We start from the raw sequence: 19,242 nt of genomic DNA, 5'->3' as shown, positions 1-19,242 counted from the left end.
CCACAGGTGCGGTGCATTGGCAAATGGTCAGCCCAAGTGAACTCTTCTCGTTTAAGTTACTTTGGCTAGATATTGTGTTGCAAACTCAAGTACTTTGTTACAAACTCAACTCTTAAATGCATGTTGACATAAACAGAATGTCACTCGACGCTGTTTGTTCACCTTCACAATCACCGTGGGCTCTGATGCTCTCATGACTGGCTGCCTGCTACGCCAAGGTCCTAAAGCCACACATGCTGCCAAGTCCAGGAAATACCTGAAGTGCTATGAGATACGCTAGACCCAGAGAGGTCTCCCAGTCAAGCGCACTCCTCTCCCTCTATAGGCACTGAAGCTGCAGTTTCCTGCTCCAGAAACCACACTGCCCTGGTGTGCAAGGGACTTTGTATGGATAGGGATCCTGAGGAAGGAGAGCCAGGCCCCTGTACACAATGACACTATCTTTAAAGGGACAGCTGTGCTGGACAAGCAGCCAAAGCCACCATGAGCATTCTGCAAGGGCAGCAACTGTCAGCTTGGAAACAGGGAAGAAGGTGAGGAGGTCAGTGTGTATAAGGAGTTAGCTGTCCCTGCCTCACTCGTCTCTGTGTGTGGCCTGCTGTGGTGCTGAGTGGAGGACCACAGGTCTGAGATGGGACAAATCAGGTACAAACTTCATCTGGAGGAATCAGGACCCTGACTCATAAATCTCAGCCTTCTCACCTTGGAGGTATATGTGAGGACTTAGAATTGATGTAAGCAAAACACATGATCAAGCCAGTCCTCAGAGGCGGCAGATTGTGCTCTGAGCACCCAGATAAAAGACACTGTCCATGTATCCTCAGGAGCAGATAGAGCAAGGTCACCTTGCTTCTACTCTCTCTAGAGCTTTCTTGAGGTTGCAACAATGTACAGCCTCAGAGTGCCTGTTCCTTTTCATGTTTGCATTTATCAACCTCAACAGGGTCTGTTGACTGTGATTTAACAGGTTACTCATAATGCTGTGGCCAGAGCTATTCTGTTTTATGCACTGAAAAGAAATAGAATAATAAGAAATTTTCATTTGTCAACTGTGAGACTGAGTACAGCAATCAAATCTCTGCTATGTAATTCGGAGGTGCCTGGCGCCCGGGGAGTAGGAAACCTGTACAGCCTGAGGCTGTGACTAGCTTCGGCTCCACCCTCTGTGCCGCTGAGTGAGCACTGAAGCTTCTCCAGGCTGACTCTGGAAACACTATCAAAGTGGCCCCATACCTGCCCCGGCATCATGGTGGAAGGCCGTGGTGGCAACACCGTGGCATTACAAGATTACTAGCAGCTTATAAGACAACAGCTGGATGGGTTTCCAGATTCCAAGGACATGGGAGCCATTTCCGCGGCATAAACTGAGTTCACTGCTTTCAGAGACCTGGATCACAAGACAGGGGTTGAACCTTCAGGGAAGTCCTTTGTCGGCCAAGGATTCCAAGTCTATGGCTTTGGAGACCACAAATGATCTCACTCCCAAGCTTTTCTTGGGCAATTCTGGAACATGCTTTTGGGAATTGCATGCAATAGCTTTGTTGACAAGGTTCAGGGCACACTGCCCCCAAATTCGGCACATTGGCATTGAGCAAACAACAGAAGCATGCCGTAGTAGAGCTAGAATTCCCAGATTTCTTCCAGATGAAGCTGCCATCAGACCCTCTTCCACCTTCTGGTTCCCGGTGCTCTTTGGGCACATAACACCTCACTGTAGGACCAACAACATCACAGTGATTCCAGGCTAAGAGCATGGGCAGGGGCCCTGGCAGAAGAGAGGAAGGTTCCAAGTTCAAAGGGATGATACTTGTGCCTCTTGTTCTACCGGCAGGTGATCAGCTTTCTCACTCAAAAAATCCATTTCTCAACAGACTTGCAGAAACCAAGCTTGACGCTGACTGCCGAAAGGTGTGAAAGGTTTCTGCTCCGTATCTATCAGAAGGATGGACCCAGGGACATGGGCCTCTGCCAGGCCCAGAACAGGCAGAGACTTTACATCCACCAGCCATCAAAACCCTCACTTTCTCTGCTGAAAATGGACCAAGACTTTGATTAAAACAACAAAGCACAAAAATCTGTCTTATAACAGGGTGACTTATAAAAATATAACAGAACCTCCATACTAAGAACAGAGGCAACATCTTGCATGTGCCAATGAGTTCCTTATTGACACAACATCCACCATTTGTTTTGCTGTGTGTGTGTGTCTATGTGTGTGTTGTATACATACACATGAAGGTTCACTCACCCAGTGGACACATGTGGAAGTTAGAAGTTGACATTGGGATGTTTTCCTCATTTCCCCACCTTTTTTTTTTTTTTTTGAGACAAGGTCTCTCAATGAATGAATCTGAAGCTTGGTGTTTCACCTAGACTGGCTGTCCAACAAGGCCCTGGGATACTTCTATCTCTTACTCCCACCCTGGAGTTACAGGAATGATCTACTGTGCCCAGCTGTTGTCAGGGTTCTGGGGATCTAAACACAGGTCCTAATGCTTGTGTAAAAAGTGCTTTACCCACAGAGCCATCTACTTAGTCCTGCTCTGTGTTTGTTTTTTAGTTAGTATGAATTGAGGTTCCTGGAGTGGTGGGAGCCAAACCCATATTAAAGCTGCTATGAGGCTAATAGACCAATAGAACACGTATGGTTGTGGAGAAGTTGGCATATTGCAGGTCCAGAGCTGGATGACAGCTTATCTCAGACTATTTCCAGCCCCTTAACAGCCACCTCTGTGTGACCTAACATCCTTATAACCATTAGGTAAGTCTTCTGGGAACATGCTCACAGAGCACTGGCCTCCACTAACCAAAGACTAAGAATGTCCAAAGACAGCATCCAAAGCCTACACCAGACTTCCTTTGCTGTAACAAACCCACCTGATAGTCTCATCAATATATCTGGAAAATATATTGATCTATAATAATTCTCTTCACTCCATTACTATAAAAACATCATAAAACAGGGGACTGTAGAGATGGCTCAGTGGTTAAGAGCACTGGTTGTTTTTCCAGTGGACCTGGGTTCAATTCCCAGCACCCTCATGGCAGTTTACAACTGTCAGTAATCCCAGTTCCAGACAATCTAATACCCTCTTTTGGCCTTCATGGCCTCCATGGGTACCATGCATACATGTGCTGCACAGGCATCCATGCAGGCAAAACACCCAGGTACATAATGCCTCCGTAACATCAGGCTGTAAGCAAGCCTGTAGTGAATTTTCTTAATTAATGATTGATGGGAGAGGGCCCAGGCCACTGTTGGTGAGGCCACCTCTGGATTGGTGGTCCTGGGTTCTATAAGAAAGCAGGCTGAGCAAGCCATGAGGAGAAAGCAGCACTCTTTCGTGGCTTCCACATCAGCTCCTGCCTCCAGGTTCCTGCCCTGACGTCCTCTGCTGTGAAGGTCTAAGCAAGATAACCCTTTCCTCTCCATGTTGCTTTTGGTCATGGTTTTTCATCACAGCACAGTAAACCTTACTAGGACAGGCCCCCAAGGAACTGGATACAGGGTGAGAGCCTAGAGCTCCTACCTTTGTTCTGTGTTGGTTCTTTGGCTGAAGGCAAAGAAATAAGCCATTGCCTTTGACCTTTTCTGTTCATGGCAGGAAGGCTATTGATATAAATAAATAAATAAATAAACAAATAAACAAATAAATAAATAAATAAAAACAGAAAAATGGACAGGGTTCCATCATGGTGCCCTCATAAGCCTGATCCAAAGGGCAGCCAGGAAGTGCTATAACAGCACTGCAGCACCACACTCTATAGCCAGAGCCTCAGTCCTGGACCAAATACCAACTAACCAGGAAGACCCTTTGACATTTGTACAGTGAGGACTGTGAACTGGAAATGACTCCCACTGACCTCCAAGGGCCTCACACCAATCTGGACTGCCCTCGCTCTTGTGACAGGAACTACACCCTGGGAAAGCACACACAAAGAAAGTCACCTTAACTACACAGGTACTTCTCCAGAATAGAGAGCCTCTCCCCAGCTTCCGCCTCCCTCCCAGACCACTGCCTTACCCAGCAAGTAGAGCTCTAGTTACCTAGACCAGTGTTCCCAGTGGGACATTCAGTAAGCCTGTTTTCTCTCTGTGCTAGTCTGAAGGGAGAATTGGTTCCTTTTCTTATTAACATGACCAGATACCTGATCAAAGCAGCTTATAGCAAAGGGCTGGTTTGTATTTATTTATTTAGATTTATTTATTTCATTTTATGTGTTCGAGTGTTTTGCTCACATGTATGTCCGTGTCTGTACATCACATGCTTGTCTGGTACCCAGAGAAGTCAGAAGGCACTGGATCCCCTGGACCTGGAGTTTTACAGGTGGTTGTGAGCCACAATGTGGGTGCTAGGAATCAAACCAACATCCTCTGTGAGAACAGCATCTCTCCAGCCCTGGACAAGGGGGTTTACTTCAGCCTATTGTTTAAGGGGACATAGTCCATCCTGGTGGGGAAAGCATGCTGGCAGGAGCTTGGCCACAGTCAGGAAGCGGAGAGAGATGAACACTGTGCTCAGCCGCTTTCTCCTTTTCTTCAATCTAAGACTCCAGCCCATGAAACGGTGCCATACACATTAGGGTGAGACTTTCCCCTCAGTGAAATATTTATGGAACTATCTTTATACACAAAACAGTTGTTTCTGGGGATTCTACATCCTTTTATGTTCACAAGGAATATTAACTCTCACAACGTGTCTTCTCAAACTGTTTGTTGGAGAAGGGTGACCCTCCCCTACTGGAGCTACCAAACCCCAGGCTCCTACTCTAAAAGTGTGAATAACTGCACTCTGCTCACATTCACCCCACATTACTTACTCTTGACCCTCCACCTTCCCGCACTGGCTTCTAAGATCTCTCGCCCTCTCCTTCTCCTTCCCAGGAAGCCTTTATCTACTTTGTCTCATGGTGTTCTACAAATTGCAAAGTGAGAGAAACGAAGTTCTTTCTCTCCCCAGTTTGACCGTGAGATCTTCCTTAACCAATCATGTTTCCTAATTTCCTTTAAAACCAAGGGAACCAAGGCAGCGGTTAAAGACCTGCATCTTGGGAACAGGAGTGCAGAACCCTTTGCCCTCCCATGAAATACAGCACACCCTGTCCCTTTGTTCACATCGGAAGGCTCCTGGGCCAGGTGAAACTAATATTAAATAAACTTGTTTACTTTTCCCTAGCACGATGGTTTTAGTGAATGAGTCTCAGCCATAATCCAAGGATGGGGGTTGTCAACAAAAAAATCCTGGAAAGAAGTTGTGTCTGCCAAGTCAGGCTGATGAGGGCTGCAGTAGTATGGAGAGGCTGTAACCTGCAGGCCTAGAGGCCGATTCCCCTGACATATGCTGAACAGCCAATCCTTGCTCACATCTGCACCTTAATACACTGTGTCTAATATACAAATCTGTGGAATCTATTAGTTTAACAGACCACTTAGTTTCTACCAATCAAAAGCCAAGAATGTCATCAGATAGCATCAGTGGCCTGTAGCAAAGTTCCCCCATCTTGCTGAAGTTGTCTTGTTGACATCCCCACCAATGTATTTTAAACTGGCCTTAATTTATGACTTTCTTTGCTCTGTAAAATATGAAACTAACTGCTTTCACACTGGAATATAAAATTTGGGGTAACCTAAATCTGTGTTCCTGGGCCATGATCATTCAAATTAGGTTCCAGAATAAACTACCTCTTTTCCAAGGTGAGCACTGTGTTATTTCATTAACAAGGACAAAATAAATAATTTCTTCTACCCAGGTACACAAATATTTCTGTTACCAGGGAAATGATGTGTCTCTTTGAGGGTTCTTGGTCTCATTAATAAAAGAATTTCAAAATGGACTCAAAAGGAAGCTCAAGAACAATTTTATTAGTGTTTAAGAGAGAGCACAGTGCAGTTGAGGTAGAAATCCTGCCAGCAGCCAGTAGGGGAGATGGGGAAAAGATTGTGCCCTTTTAAATTAGCCCTGAAATAGAAATAGTTTATTCAGAGAAGAAAAAAAAAGCACTTGAAGATTAGAAGTGGGCTAGTGAGCCCCCAGAGAACACAGCCATGAAGTACGTTCTTTTATAGCCTCCTCCTCCTCCTCTCTCATCCTGTTTGGATTCCTAGGGCTTTGTTTGGTGCATGCTGTTTGCCAGATGATGCCAGGGTGGAGAAGGGCTTCCAGTCTTTCCCTGCTCACCAGCTTCTTGCTCTGGCGCAGGCTCGTTAATCTTCATGTAGCTTTTCTAGTTCCCACTCTCCTTTCACACTCCTGAGATGACTCACTCAGCCTTTCTTCTCTTCCCTCAGTAAATAACTTTAGCAGAGGGCCCTCCTGCTTGCTGAGAGCAGAATACAAATGAAGTCAAAGCCAGGCACAGGCCTTGTGCAGTGTGACCTTTCGGGTGGAATTTTCCGAAGCCTTCCACTCCTGGCAACCCAGCACTTCCAGCACCTGTGTGGCACAGAGCCACTAGGAGGCAGCGGCTGTTTTCTGTTCCTTTTTTAAATATGAAATGCTTCATGAATTTACATGTTAGCACAAGAGCCATGCTAATTTCCTCTGTACCATTCCAACTTTCATATGTGTGCTTGCCCACGTGAGCACAGGGCTATTGTCTTTACATGCCCTGACTATTGAGAAGGAAGTGCCCATTGGTCAGGTACTGCACCTATAAAGTGAAGTCACATCTTATTAACTGTTTTTGTTTTATTTTCAACACTCAGGTATTAGGTAGTTCAAAGATAGCAAGCTCAAAGACCATTAGATGGGCCCCATCTATGCACCTGCTACTACACTAACTTTATCACAATTGCCCTTCCTTAGAATTTGAAATACTGTATCAATAAAGCCATGTTTTTAAGAAAACATTGAAAAACAGAAAGATATAAGGAAAGTCAAGTGACTAGCCAGACAAGGAGCCACAGCTTGGCACGTGCCTTTGCGCCCTTCCTCTCCCATTTGTACAGCCGTCACCATACAAAATGGGTTTTCCTCTCACTGTGCTGCACTTGGTGCTTTGAATGCTCTCTGCACTCCCTTTCTAATGTCTGCCTAATATTTGGATCATGAATAAAGCAAAGTGCATGGTTAATACTGACTGCCAACTTAGCCAGGTCTAGAATCACCTAAAGAGCAGGCCTCTGGGCATGTCTGTAACAGAGTTTCTAGATTAGGTTAACTGAGGTAGAAGTTATCCTAACGTCAGGCAGTTCCATACCATGAGACAGTACCAGCCACCTCATGCCCCTGCTGCCACACCTCCACACACAATAAACCGTTCCTCATCTAAGCTGTGACTCATAGTGTGTTTGGGCACAGCAATAAGAAAAGCAGCTAATACCATAATTATAAAAGCATCCCTGGTGCTGGAGCGATAGCTAAGCAGCTAAAAGCACTGACTGGTCTTCCACAGGACCTAGGTTTGGTTCCCAGCACCCACATGGTGGCTCACAGCTATCTGTAACTCCAGTCCTAGGGGATCTGATGCCCTCTTCTGGCCTCTGCGTATGCACTGTATCACTGCAAGGGATTGTCTGTGATGGAAGCTTCCTTTAATACTTGGTGTCGTGGATGACTTTCTTAAAATGTATATCTTATGAGTCAGATTGCAGGTCAGAATTTGTGGAGCCCAGGGACACCTCCATGACCCACTGACACAGTGGTGTAACATAAGCATTTTTTTCAATCTTTGCAAATGTGCTTTAATTCTTTCTCACTCGTGAGATTCCTTTTTAGGACATGTTGTCTAGTTTTTGATGTACCACTCAGAGTTACTAGTTTGGAAGAAAATCCACTTCCAAGTCTTTTGAAGCAGATTTTCCTCACATTCAAGAATCCCATGTGACTAGTCTAAACCATTTTCTTCATCCCACTCCAGGATGGCAGAATACTCAGAACAGTTACAGCTTTTCCTCTAATGACCAAATACTGTTTCAGAGTGAACATTTCCCAATGCTTTTGATTGTGGGATGGTGTGGCTTTGATAAGAAGTGTCAGCTAAAACACCTGTGTGTTGAGATTGGTCCCCAATCACTGAGAAATGGTTGGAGCCTGAGGACTCTGACCTAATCAATGGGTTGGTCAATGTATGTATTCATAATTTTATGGTACTACTGAGAGGTGGTAGAAATGAAAATGTGGGGCGTGGTAAGCAGAAGTGAGTCCCTGGGACAGCTTTTGAAGTGTACTCCTTGTCTCTGACTCCCTTTCTGTCTCTCCGTTTCCCATCTGGGCAGCTTTACTGTTCTATACCCTGTTGACCTTCCTATTCTTCCCTCCTTGTATCAAAAGGAGTAGAGACAGCTGACCTTGGAGCACTGGTTCTCAGCCTTCCTGAAGCTGGGTCTCTTTAATACCACTTAGCTACACCCCTAGCCCTTCGGTTTCCTTTGCTTTACTTTTTTAAAAACAGGTGTAAATTGACGATGTTTCGCTTTTGACATTCTTTATAAATTGCCTCATTCCAGCCAAGCACTTTAATTTTTTGGTTTTATTTTAAAGGTCTATAGGCATCTAAAATGTACAAATTAGCTACTAAGATTATACATGTCTGTCTCCATCCTAAGAAAAGAAAAGGAGACTATGAAAGAGACCCCATGTATGAACGCAGGCACCCTGGACTCCATGCCACACCCTGCCCCATGGCCACCTGTCCATCTCCACTGAGCCTGGCCACACCTCTCTGCTCCACCAGCTGGCAGGCTGAATTATACAGTCACCATGACAACAGTAAATCCAGGCCAGCAGCAACAGGATGTTATGTTTCTTCTCGTGTCAGCCACAGCAAACAGCCAGGCTTGCAGCGCTTGGGCAAGCCTGCCTTGCCATTTCCTAGACCTAATTGCACTAGAAAAGGGTGTCAAATACTGTCTGTTCCCACACATCAAGACCTGAATATCTGTATTTACATTTAAATTGCTTTTCTTTCCCAAAGAATGGAAAGCCATTATCTTAATAATGTGCCTATCACTGAAGGTTAGGAAAGCAACTCGGAGTTAGGGAAGAAAATCAACCCAAGAATGATTGTGGTTCCCTTCCAGACTTGCTTTCTGCTGAGGGAAGGGTGACAGCTGTGTCTGTCATTTTGCTGGTGCTGTGTCTGTGGTTACACGCACGTGCGCGTACACGCGCGCGCACACACACACACACTGTGTCCTTTATCATCAGAGATTGGTGGGTCCAGGCTCATAAGATATTTTTAAGATAATATACTTAATGCTTTCTCCCAAAAAAAGCAGCACAAAGTACAATCCAAGGAGTCTGGAGTGATGCCAGCCAAGCCACATGGTTGGCAGGATCCACACCTGGCCTGGCCTGGCCATCACATCCTCTACAGAAATGTTCTCCCAGAAAGCAAACAAAAACCAAGACTGGGACAGTTGGCATCCTGCTCTCCTTCCTCCCCAGGGCCAGTGCTGCCCTTCCCTCATGGCCCTTGCTGCCGGCTCAGACACACATACAGTTCTCCCCACCCTGAGATTCCTGATCTAGGCCACAGGGCTGGTCCGCTGCACAGCCCATAAGCACCTGGTTTACCGTTTCAGCACAGACAAAGCTTGGCTCCTGCACTCAAGGAAGGGCTTGCCCTGGACCTGTCCCCAAGGCTGGTGCCTTCTCTGAAAATCAAGCAGCCCATAGGCACCTGTGGCTCTGCAGGGCCACAGGAAAATACCTGTGCCAGCTCAAAATCAGCAGCAGCAGGACACTTCTCCCAACTAATAAGCTAAGGGAGAGACAGGCAGAAAGCTAAGAAGAAAGGCATGTATGCCTCACTAACCTGCCTTGGATTCCTGAGGGCCACTGCATACCCTGCATCACTCTGAAACACACAACTGTGACCTTCCAACATAATGTCCACCCCTTCTCCAGTTCCTACAGCGAACTTCCCAGAACCGGCCATCCACCAAAGAAGACACAAAGTAGTTTTCTTCATTTGAGAAGTCCTTGTCCACTTTCCCCTCTGTTGACAGCTACTCAGGCAACCCTTCCAGGAGCTGGCTATAGGAAGGACTTCCTGTGAGATCAGCCAGAAGACATGAACACAGAAAAGGTATAGGCATCAAGCACAGACTGGGTGTGTGTGGCAACCAGGGCTAGTGCTGAGAAATGCCAGCACACTAGAGTCACACTCAGCTTCTCTTCTCTACACCAGAGTCCATCATCAACCATGTTCCTGCCTCCATGCTGCTACTCTCTTCAGAACACACAGCCCCCTGGGCCTGGAGGCCCCCCTCCAGCTCGCCAGCAGAAGAAATAGATCCAGAGCTTCAGCAGTGCCCCATGCAGAATCCATACTCACCATTCACACAGGCCTCCAATGATCCACACAGGCCATCTTCAAACAAGCAGCCTAGATAAGAAAGACAGAAGAGGAGTCAGTGGCAGAGAAAACAGGGGCCCTGAGGCTTTCAGACCCCACCCCCCATGCAGGTCTGTTTCTTCATGATGGTGCTGGGTTATTCTGAAGCCATTATAACAGACCCCTGTATGATCCGGCCAAGCTCTTCTTCTTCAAGAGGGTGCTCGGCCCATACTGTGCCTTCAAGGCCACATCAGAGAGAACCCACATCTTTGCCATGGTCATCTTTGCAGACACACCCCTCCCCTAGCCTCACAGCATTGCCGAGCTGCCCACCCAAGGAAGTCTCTGGGGCTTGAGGCTTAGCTCACACTTAGCACATCAGAAATGGGCCAGACCTCTGGGCCTAATACAACTGTGCACATGGGGAGGGATGTTGGCATCTGCCCCCATGGCTCTAGGGAAACTGGTTGCATACTACAAGGAGGCCTCTGCAAAGTCCATTACCACCATGGACAATGACAGAAGAGGAAAGGACAAGTAGGTGAAGGAAACAGGACATTAAAAGTGGCAGAAGAAGGAGGCATTTGTGAGGGACCCCACCTGGAGAGAACACACATGATGGCCTCTCATGAAACAGGAAGGTGAGCCAATGGCACATGTACTCACCTATCAGGGAGTAGGCAGCTGGAAGCAATCTATACAATGTACCAAGTCACCTTGAACATGGACAGAGAAGGTCATCTAGCCTGATGACCCCATCAAGGCAGGGTCAGGGGTGGGGCATGAAAGAGGCCTCTGTCTATACTCAGATGAGCCCCCACTCCCTCAGGGATACAATGCTGTATTCCAACCTGTACCAGTGCAGTGTTAGGAGCCCACAAAAGCTGAGTGTGCCCTGAACATACATGTCTTTCAACAACAAAGCCTAATGCCTTCAGGACCGTTTCTCCAATGGTCAAACTCCTGTAACTCCCCCATGGCATCCTCCACACAGGCCAGGGGGTTCTGTCCAGACACCGTATGGGACCTGCCACAGTGCGCAACAACTCTTTGTATCTTCTGCCCATTCTCCTGTGGCTGCCCTTCTGTCTAAGTGAATGAGTGAGTACAAGGCAATGGGGAAAAAACTATCTATCGCAAAATAACCGAACCCTTAACTCCTTCACACAAGAATTGGTACAAATGCTTAAGGCTTCAGCAACCAGTGGCATTCAGCAAACTTGGCGGCACAATTCACAAGCCCAGGCTCACTCAATACAAAGGAGACACAGATGCATGAGCCAGTGGCCTCCTTGCATCCTCATGGCCACTCCATTGACATGCCAGAGGAGAAAGCCATGGCTGGCAGGGTCCTTTGCTTAGGTCACTTGTCTTGAGAGGACTCTGGGTCACACCCAGGTGAGCCAAGTCCACACAGTCACTTATTCAGCCCTGTGCCAACTCCCCACTGGCCTGTATACTTGAAGCTAGCAAGTCTGAAGCTCAACCATAGCAGCCTCTACCCTAGGAGATCTCATTTCCTCAAAATAATGATATAATCTTAAGAAGATGGTATTTTCATGTCTTAAGCATATTTTTAGCATATCTGTGTCAACCACTTCACCCCTGAAGCAACCCTGCCTCATCTCTGTCTCCATTCCACCCACCCACAGCCTCATCTCAGCCAGGGCCATCCCTTCATCCATAAGCATTGACTTCAAGCAGTGTTTTAAGGAAGGGTGCCTTTGGCATCAAGCCTTTTAAGGACACTGGAGAACAGCAGGTGAGAACTCAAAGCTGTAGGCCTAGGCATCAAGCTGGCTCCCACAAATGCCATGACCTACAGTGGTCATGTGGCTTCTCTGATCTCAGCATTGTGAGCAGTAAAGAAAATTAAGGCCAGGTTTGTCAGTTTCTGGGCTGCTCCCATCTGAGCGCCGATCTTCCCCTCACTGACATCCAGCAGAAGTGAACCATGGGAGCTCCCAACAGCCTGATATTCTCTCCTCCCAGGGTGCAGAGGAACAAGGGCACCTTAAGCTGGAAGAGAGACTTGGGTAGTTGTGTGATCCACACCCTGGCTCCAGCAGTGGGCATACAGCTCTGTCCTAGGCCATGGCCATAGGTGTGCAGGTCTAGTGAGCAACATCGCAGCCTTCATCAAGTGCCTACAGGACTAGGCAAAGGCAGGGTTGCAGGCACGGGTGCAGACATAGGGCTCAGTGAAGGGCTTGCTCACAGAGTTCTGTGTTTGTCACATGAGATGGCAGATGCCAGAACTCTCTAGAAAAAGTAGAGGCTTCCTGTGTCTGCCTGAATCACACCCAACAATTAGAACTGATGGAACAAAATGTACATCCCATGTTCCCGTAAGCTCCAGCTATGGCAAGGCAGCCTGGCTCTAGCATCTGCCCAGTCAGAGTCATTGCAGGAGCCTGATGAGCATGTGCCTCAGAAAGACCTGGGGGAGGAAATGGAACAGCAAGAGTTCAAGTGAGGCATCCCTAGAGGTGCAGAGGCCGCTTATCTCAAGCCACAAGTCACAGTGTGCTAATTACCTGCTGATTTATGTGCATTATCATACGCTCTAAAATCAATGAAAATATATTTCATCATGAATATCAGACACCTAATAACATTGATTGTCATGGTAAGTCATCCAGAGGAAAGGAATGTCACAGCTGGAGCTGGTACCCTGCCCTGGAGTCTGAGACTTGGCTCCTCCAGTGTGAGGTGTGCTCCACTCAGCCTTGTCCAGGCACACTGTGGCCAGAGGCAGCCCTCAGATGAACACAGCCCTCTAGCCAGCAACTCACAAAGGATCTACACCTAAAGCCAATGTCAGCCTGAGGCAAGCAGCTGACCCACAGAGATACCCACATGAGCCATCTTCACAATGTGGCCCTGCATTTGGAACACAGTTCCTTGGGCTAGGGACACAGCTCAATAGTGGAGCTTTTTTGTTTGTTTGTTTTCTTTCTTTCTTTTTTCCAAGTATCAGTCCCTGTATCCTATCTCCAGCACTGAAAAAGAAAAATCAAAACAAAACAAAACAAAAAAAACACCCATAATTCCTTAGTATTAACATGTTGTCCACTGTTTCATGTAAATGTGACATTTCTAAAATTCTCAAATGGCTCCTTCAGCTGACCACCTCAGAGCAAGGCATGGAGCTCAGAGAATTCTTCCTACTTGACCACTGGGCTCCCACACTTCAGCACGCACTGAATACGTGTGTGTGTGTGTGTGTGTGTGTGTGTGTGTGTGTGTGTGTATACACAGTCACAAATACACATGCACACACTCATATGGATGCAGGTATACAGGTGCACAACCACATGTACATCCATACATGTGTGAACATATTCACACTTAAATGAGTAATACATGCATGCATGGAGATTCACACATGGACATTCACATAAACACATATGTGTTCACACTTATGCATGTGCACATACATACATATCTGCTCATGCATACATGGAGATACACTTGTGTCTACACACACACATATGTGCAGGAACTCACACATATATATGCACACATTTTACTCACATGCATACCTATGTGAATACACATGTGCACACAAACATGCACACACATACATGTGCATACCTGCATGTGGGCATACATGCACACTAATCCATGTGTATAATCATGCATATACACCCACATATATGTACACATGTGCACATATGTATGCTGATCTTTTTAGCTTTAATTCTAATTACCTTTGTTTCCTCAGAATAACCATCCTTAGCCATCATCTTTCTGGTACCTTTTTGTTGTTGTTTTCAAAGGAAAATTGACCTGTTTCTTCTGGACCAATGTAGCTCTCCCATCCTAACTTCTAAGAGATACTTACAAGAGGGTTGTACCTTTCTGTGGTAAGACAGCAAATAAAAGGTCACAGCCTCCCTGGTTGACAGGACCCCTGGCCCTGACTACCTGTGCAGCCCCACCCAGGTGGTCCTCACCCATGTCCACCTGAGCAGCACTCACCTGCCTAGCTCCTTCCCAATTCTAGGCCTCAGGACCTTGGCAGAGATAAAGGACCATAGACTTAGGGACCTTTCCTCCTGTGGGGAGGAGACTGAATTAACTGCCTTTCTGCTCACTATTTTGGAAAAAGCTCTGAGATTTGTGCAAACCCACAATCCCATAAGGATGTAACAGGTATTCTTTTTTTTGTTTGTTTGTTTGGTTTTGTTTGTTTTGGTTTTTTCAAGACAGGGTTTCCCTGTGTAGCTTTGCGCCTTTCTTGGAACTCACTTGGTAGCCCAGGCTGGCCTTGAACTCACAGAGATCTACCTGGCTCTGCCTCCTGAGTGCTGGGATTAAAGGCATGTGCTACTACTGCCCAGCAACAAGGATTCTTTCACCTAAAAATATATCGATGTACTTAGAGCCTTCATCCAGTGACTGATGGAAGCAGATGCAGAAATCCACAGCCAAGCACTGGGCCAAGCTCGGAGAGTCCAGTCGAAAAGAGGGAAGAGGGATTTTCTATGAGTAAAGGTGGGGTGTCAAGATCATGATGGCGAAATCTACAGAGACAACCAAAAAAAAAAAAAAAAACTAGTGGGAACTCATGAACTCTAGACCAACAGCTGTGGAGCCTGCACGGGACCGGACTAGTCCTCTGCATACGGGAGACAGTTGTGTAGCTGGGTCTGTTTGAGAGGCCCCTGGCAGTGGGATCAGGATCCATCCCTGGTGCATGAGCTGACATTCTGGACCTTACTACCTAAGGTTGGATGCTTTGCTTAGCTTTGATGCAGGGGGTGGGGCTTGGTCCTGCCTAACTGAATGTACCAGGCTCTGCTGACTCCCCATGGGAGACCTTACCCTTTTGGAAGAGGGGATAGGGGCAAAGTGTAGGGGAGGCTGGGGGAGAGTGGGAGGAGGGATCAAAGAGGGATCTGTGGTTGGTATGTAAAATGAACAAAAAAGTTTTTTAATAAAAAAATATATCAATGTAAAACTGAATTCTCTGAGCAAGATAACAAAATATTTTCCCGCTCAGGCATGTCATGTGAGCAGAATGGAAGGTTCTGGGTCTCCTACAGAGCAGCTGGGGATTCTTAGAATCCAAGAGAGCTCTTACCAAATTTACATAACTGGGAGCTGATAATTCTTTGAAATCATTTAGTATTGTAGCCAAATAAAACTTAACAAACCCCATCTGGTGTGTGGATCACGTATCGTGAGTTAATAATGAGTGTATTACTGTTTTCTCAGTGGTAACTATGCACACATAACAAAGTACTCTCACGCATCCATTTTTTATCAGTGTTTCCTCTTCTGAGTCCTCCATGGCAGTCCCTCATCCCTCTCTGCATCTTGGTCCTCTTTGAGCTGCCCCTCACCCGGCAGGAGCAGCATGGGCCACAGACACTGTGGAGGTTCCAGAGTTCATCAGCAGACAGGCACAAGGTGAGGTTAAACCTATCTCTCAGCCACCTACCTGAGCCTATTCTCAATGCAGCCAGTGTGGAACACTGCCCAAAGCCGGTTCTGAAGAAACACAAAGAAAGGATGGAAAATCTACCCAGGACATAGATCCCATGGGCTTTGACTCAAGGGACCCCGCAATAGGTGCCCATCTCTAGGTTAGGGTTTGGTTTGTCTGATCTTTTGGTGTTTGCTGTCAATATGGAGAATGTTTTGTTTATTCTCATCAACCTGGACTACTCCACCTTTTCTGAAGACACTTTCCTGACTCTCAGGCATCTAAACAGAAGCCATCTAAAGGCTATGATAGTATGCACCTTACATAGAAAGGTCTAAAATGAGCTGTGAGCTATTCAGAAAGGCAGCCCACTATGAACAGGCCTGTCCCATGGAAGCCTGCATTCCAAGCCATTCTTCATAGTGAGGTCCTGATCATCAGAGCTCTTCTTCCACAATGGCATGTCACTATTGTGTGGACCCCTCTGTAATGAACCCGGCAATCCCCAGTCACTCTGAGTGTCCAGAGTCAGTCCATAAACCTTTTGCCACTCTGCTGGCTTCCTGTATAAATGGACATACTCAGCTTCAGCCTTTTCTGTATTCCTATTCTCTCCTAAACTGTCAATTCTTCCCAACTTCTCTAGAACCAAGCACACCTGCCTGCTCACATATAGGTCTCAGTGCTATGTGGTCTGGGCAAAGAACGGTTCCCAGGTTCTTGTCCTCTGGTGGTCGGAGATTCAGGACACAGAGTGAGTGGGTGATCTAACACCTGAGGAAGTCACAGATCAGGTAGCAAAGAGGTTCCATGACAGGCAGCCAAAGCCCCTGGTTCTTCACTATGATGGTTCTGTAACCTTGGCCACAGTCTTTCATTTTCTCCAACACCCCTTTGCTGTTAGACATTCACAGAAAGGGCAGGTCTAGTTAAAGTCCATCAGAAACTTAGTGGCCCACCCATCAGCCAGGTCCCAGCACCTCCCCAAGGGCAGCACAGCTCACAAGGGTACAGGGAGGCATGTCTTCTTCCTGTCCGGGACCCCAGAGCAGGAACCGTGGCTGGAGGACCATGTTCAGTCATGCCTCTTCCATTTCAACCATGAGTTTTCCATTTGAGGGGACAGCCCCTCCAAATTCCAGAAGCTAGGAATTTATATGGCTTCAGAATGACCCAGTCTAGCAAGAGAGGGAGGGAGGCAGGGAGCTTCTGTGAAAGCAGGTGAAGGCCATAGAAAAGGTTCTTATTCCTAATAGCCACACTGTGGTAGTTTGAATGAGAATGGCCTCCATAGGATCATATGTTTGACTATTTGGTCTCCAGTTTGTGGAAATGTTTGGGAAGGATCAGGAGGTGTGGCCCTGTTGGAGAAGCTGTGTCATTGGGAATGGACTTTGAAGGTTCAAAAGCCTCCAGCCATCCCAATGCACGCTCGTGCGCGTGCTTGCTCTCGCTCTCGCTCTCTTTCCCTCCCTCCTTCCCTTCCTCCCTCCCTCCCTCCTAATTATGAATCAAGTTATGCCTCTCAGGGACTCCTGACACCATGCTTTTGATCCATGGACCCTGAAACTTAAGCTCAGTTAAACACATTCTACATTATCTAGGTCATGGTGTTTTATCAAAGAAATAGAAAAGTAACTAAGACACACGGGGGCACACCAGACATTATGAGTTAAACATTCACAGAAGCCTATGAAATCCATCCAATAAGAGCCTGCATTTGATGCCATGAACCAACATGAAGACATCCGTGTGCCCTGACTCACTCAGCAGCATGGCACCTGTTAGTGAATGCTATTTCCTGGGGCTTAGTCCCGAGACTCCAGGGCTTCAGTCAGGGACCCATTGGGGACATTTCCAGCCGAGGACATAGCTCAGTTGATAGAGTGTTTGTCTAGTGAATTCCTGGGTTCAGTTCCCAGTACCACATAAAAGTGGGCAGGGTAGTGGTACATGCCTGTAACCCAAGAACCTGGGAGTTGGCAGTCAGAGGATCATAAACTCCTGGTCACCTTTGGCTGTCTGGTGAGTTTGAGGCCAAACTGGATTACATGAAACCCAATGAAGAAAAGAAGAAAAGATGGAAGGAAAGAAGGAGGAGGAGGAGGAAGAGGAGGAGAGCATCTCCCTTGGTAGCATCACGGATAATGCTGTATCTGTCCTTGGTCTGTTAGGAAATTCTAGGCTCCTCCCTCTGCACAGGTGAGGGATGGAAGCACTGTCTTTCCTGGGTCACATACGACAAAATAGCCTTTCAAGAGGAACACACACAGACTTACAATCTGACAGACAGAATGCAGGTAAAACAATGCAAGACTTCTTCCCCTCCATGCCCCACACCCCTTAGAAGCCCTGCCAGCCCCTGCTATGGGGACTCTGGTGGTCTTCAGTGATCTCTGCACTCAGAGACTGTGCTGTGCACAACATCACTGTCACCCTTCACAGCAAGTCAGGGACGGCTCTGTATCACTCTAAAGCTTAAAAATAAGATAATAACGGTAGCTATGCTCAAGCTCTGGACATCCCCTACCAACACCTGCAGAAGACCCTTCAACACAGACAGAGCCAGGAGCAGTTCTTGATGCCCTTTCCTTCCTAGTAGAAAAGGCAAAGATTCCAGGGATGGAACCAAGAAACCTCTATTCTAGGAGCTGCAAAACATAGAAAAAGAGTAGAGATTTGAAGATCATTCTTTTTAAATTACCTCACTTTAACATTCTGAGCCAGGAAGGAGTGACCTGGGCCTCCATGCCAGCTCTTCATCCACTGTGAGCACCCACACCCTGTGGCACCTTCTGGATAAAAAGGAGTCCAGTCCTGATGCCCACAGGAGCTAAGGGCAGTGGTCCAGCCAAGCCTCAAGCAGGGGCTGCTGCCTAGGTGTAACCACTCCTTACCTCAACATTATCGGGACAAGAGGCTCAGCCTGCTAGAGCCACAGTGTCCTCAGAACCCTCACACCCACACATCCTTCAGAAATGTCCCTATCAAATTAAGGATGCATTAACACAGGTAGGACCTCCAGGCAGGGACAGAGATGGATACGAGTCTACATTACAAGGCCCTGTTCTTGAGGTAAGACCCTGGCAAGGTGAGATTTAAAACCCAGTGTCCCCTGCCACAGTGGGCTCAGGTATCTTCAGGCTTGTGAGTCAGAACACCAGCTCTTTCCACCCAAGACTCAGACAAAATATGTGCCTGCAGTTTCAAAAGAGGAGGAGGACACTCCTAGCACCATGCTTGGACATCACTACTGGACTGGCAGAAATGAGAGGACTGTGGGGATGGTGCTTATTCCCTACCACACTTCTCCACACAGGGTCAGGCAGCCACTGGGACAGCCTTACCCACCCCTGCACACAGGAGGAAATTCCATTACCACAGCCCAGAACAGACAGCAGGTGACATTTGTGTCCACAAGGTCCCTGTCCTCCCACACCCTGCATCTCCCATTTTGTGCTAGCTAACGGGCCCTGGTAAGCAGCTGCAACTTCCCCTTGCACAATCAAGGAAAGTGCCCTGAC

At 47.1% G+C, this 19,242-nt stretch overlaps 1 protein-coding gene and 1 non-coding gene across 2 annotated transcripts in view; both read right to left on the bottom strand.

The window, feature by feature from the left end:
• Ptprn2 (protein tyrosine phosphatase receptor type N2) overlaps positions 1–19,242 on the bottom strand; it is a 723,577-nt gene that overhangs the window by 636,063 nt on the left and 68,272 nt on the right. Inside the window, exon 2 of the mRNA XM_036205661.1 lies at positions 10,282–10,332. Within this exon, the coding sequence (XP_036061554.1) occupies positions 10,282–10,332 (51 nt within the window). The remainder of the gene's footprint in view (positions 1–10,281; positions 10,333–19,242) is intronic.
• On the bottom strand, positions 6,485–6,587 carry LOC118595890. Its single transcript, XR_004946584.1, has one exon. It is a non-coding gene; the product is annotated as a U6 spliceosomal RNA (small nuclear RNA).

Source organism: Onychomys torridus, chromosome 14 (assembly GCF_903995425.1).
Source record: "Onychomys torridus chromosome 14, mOncTor1.1, whole genome shotgun sequence".
NCBI lineage: Eukaryota > Metazoa > Chordata > Mammalia > Rodentia > Cricetidae > Onychomys > Onychomys torridus.
Note: the sequence above shows the minus strand (reverse complement) of the source record. Positions and strands in the feature narration are given on the sequence as shown.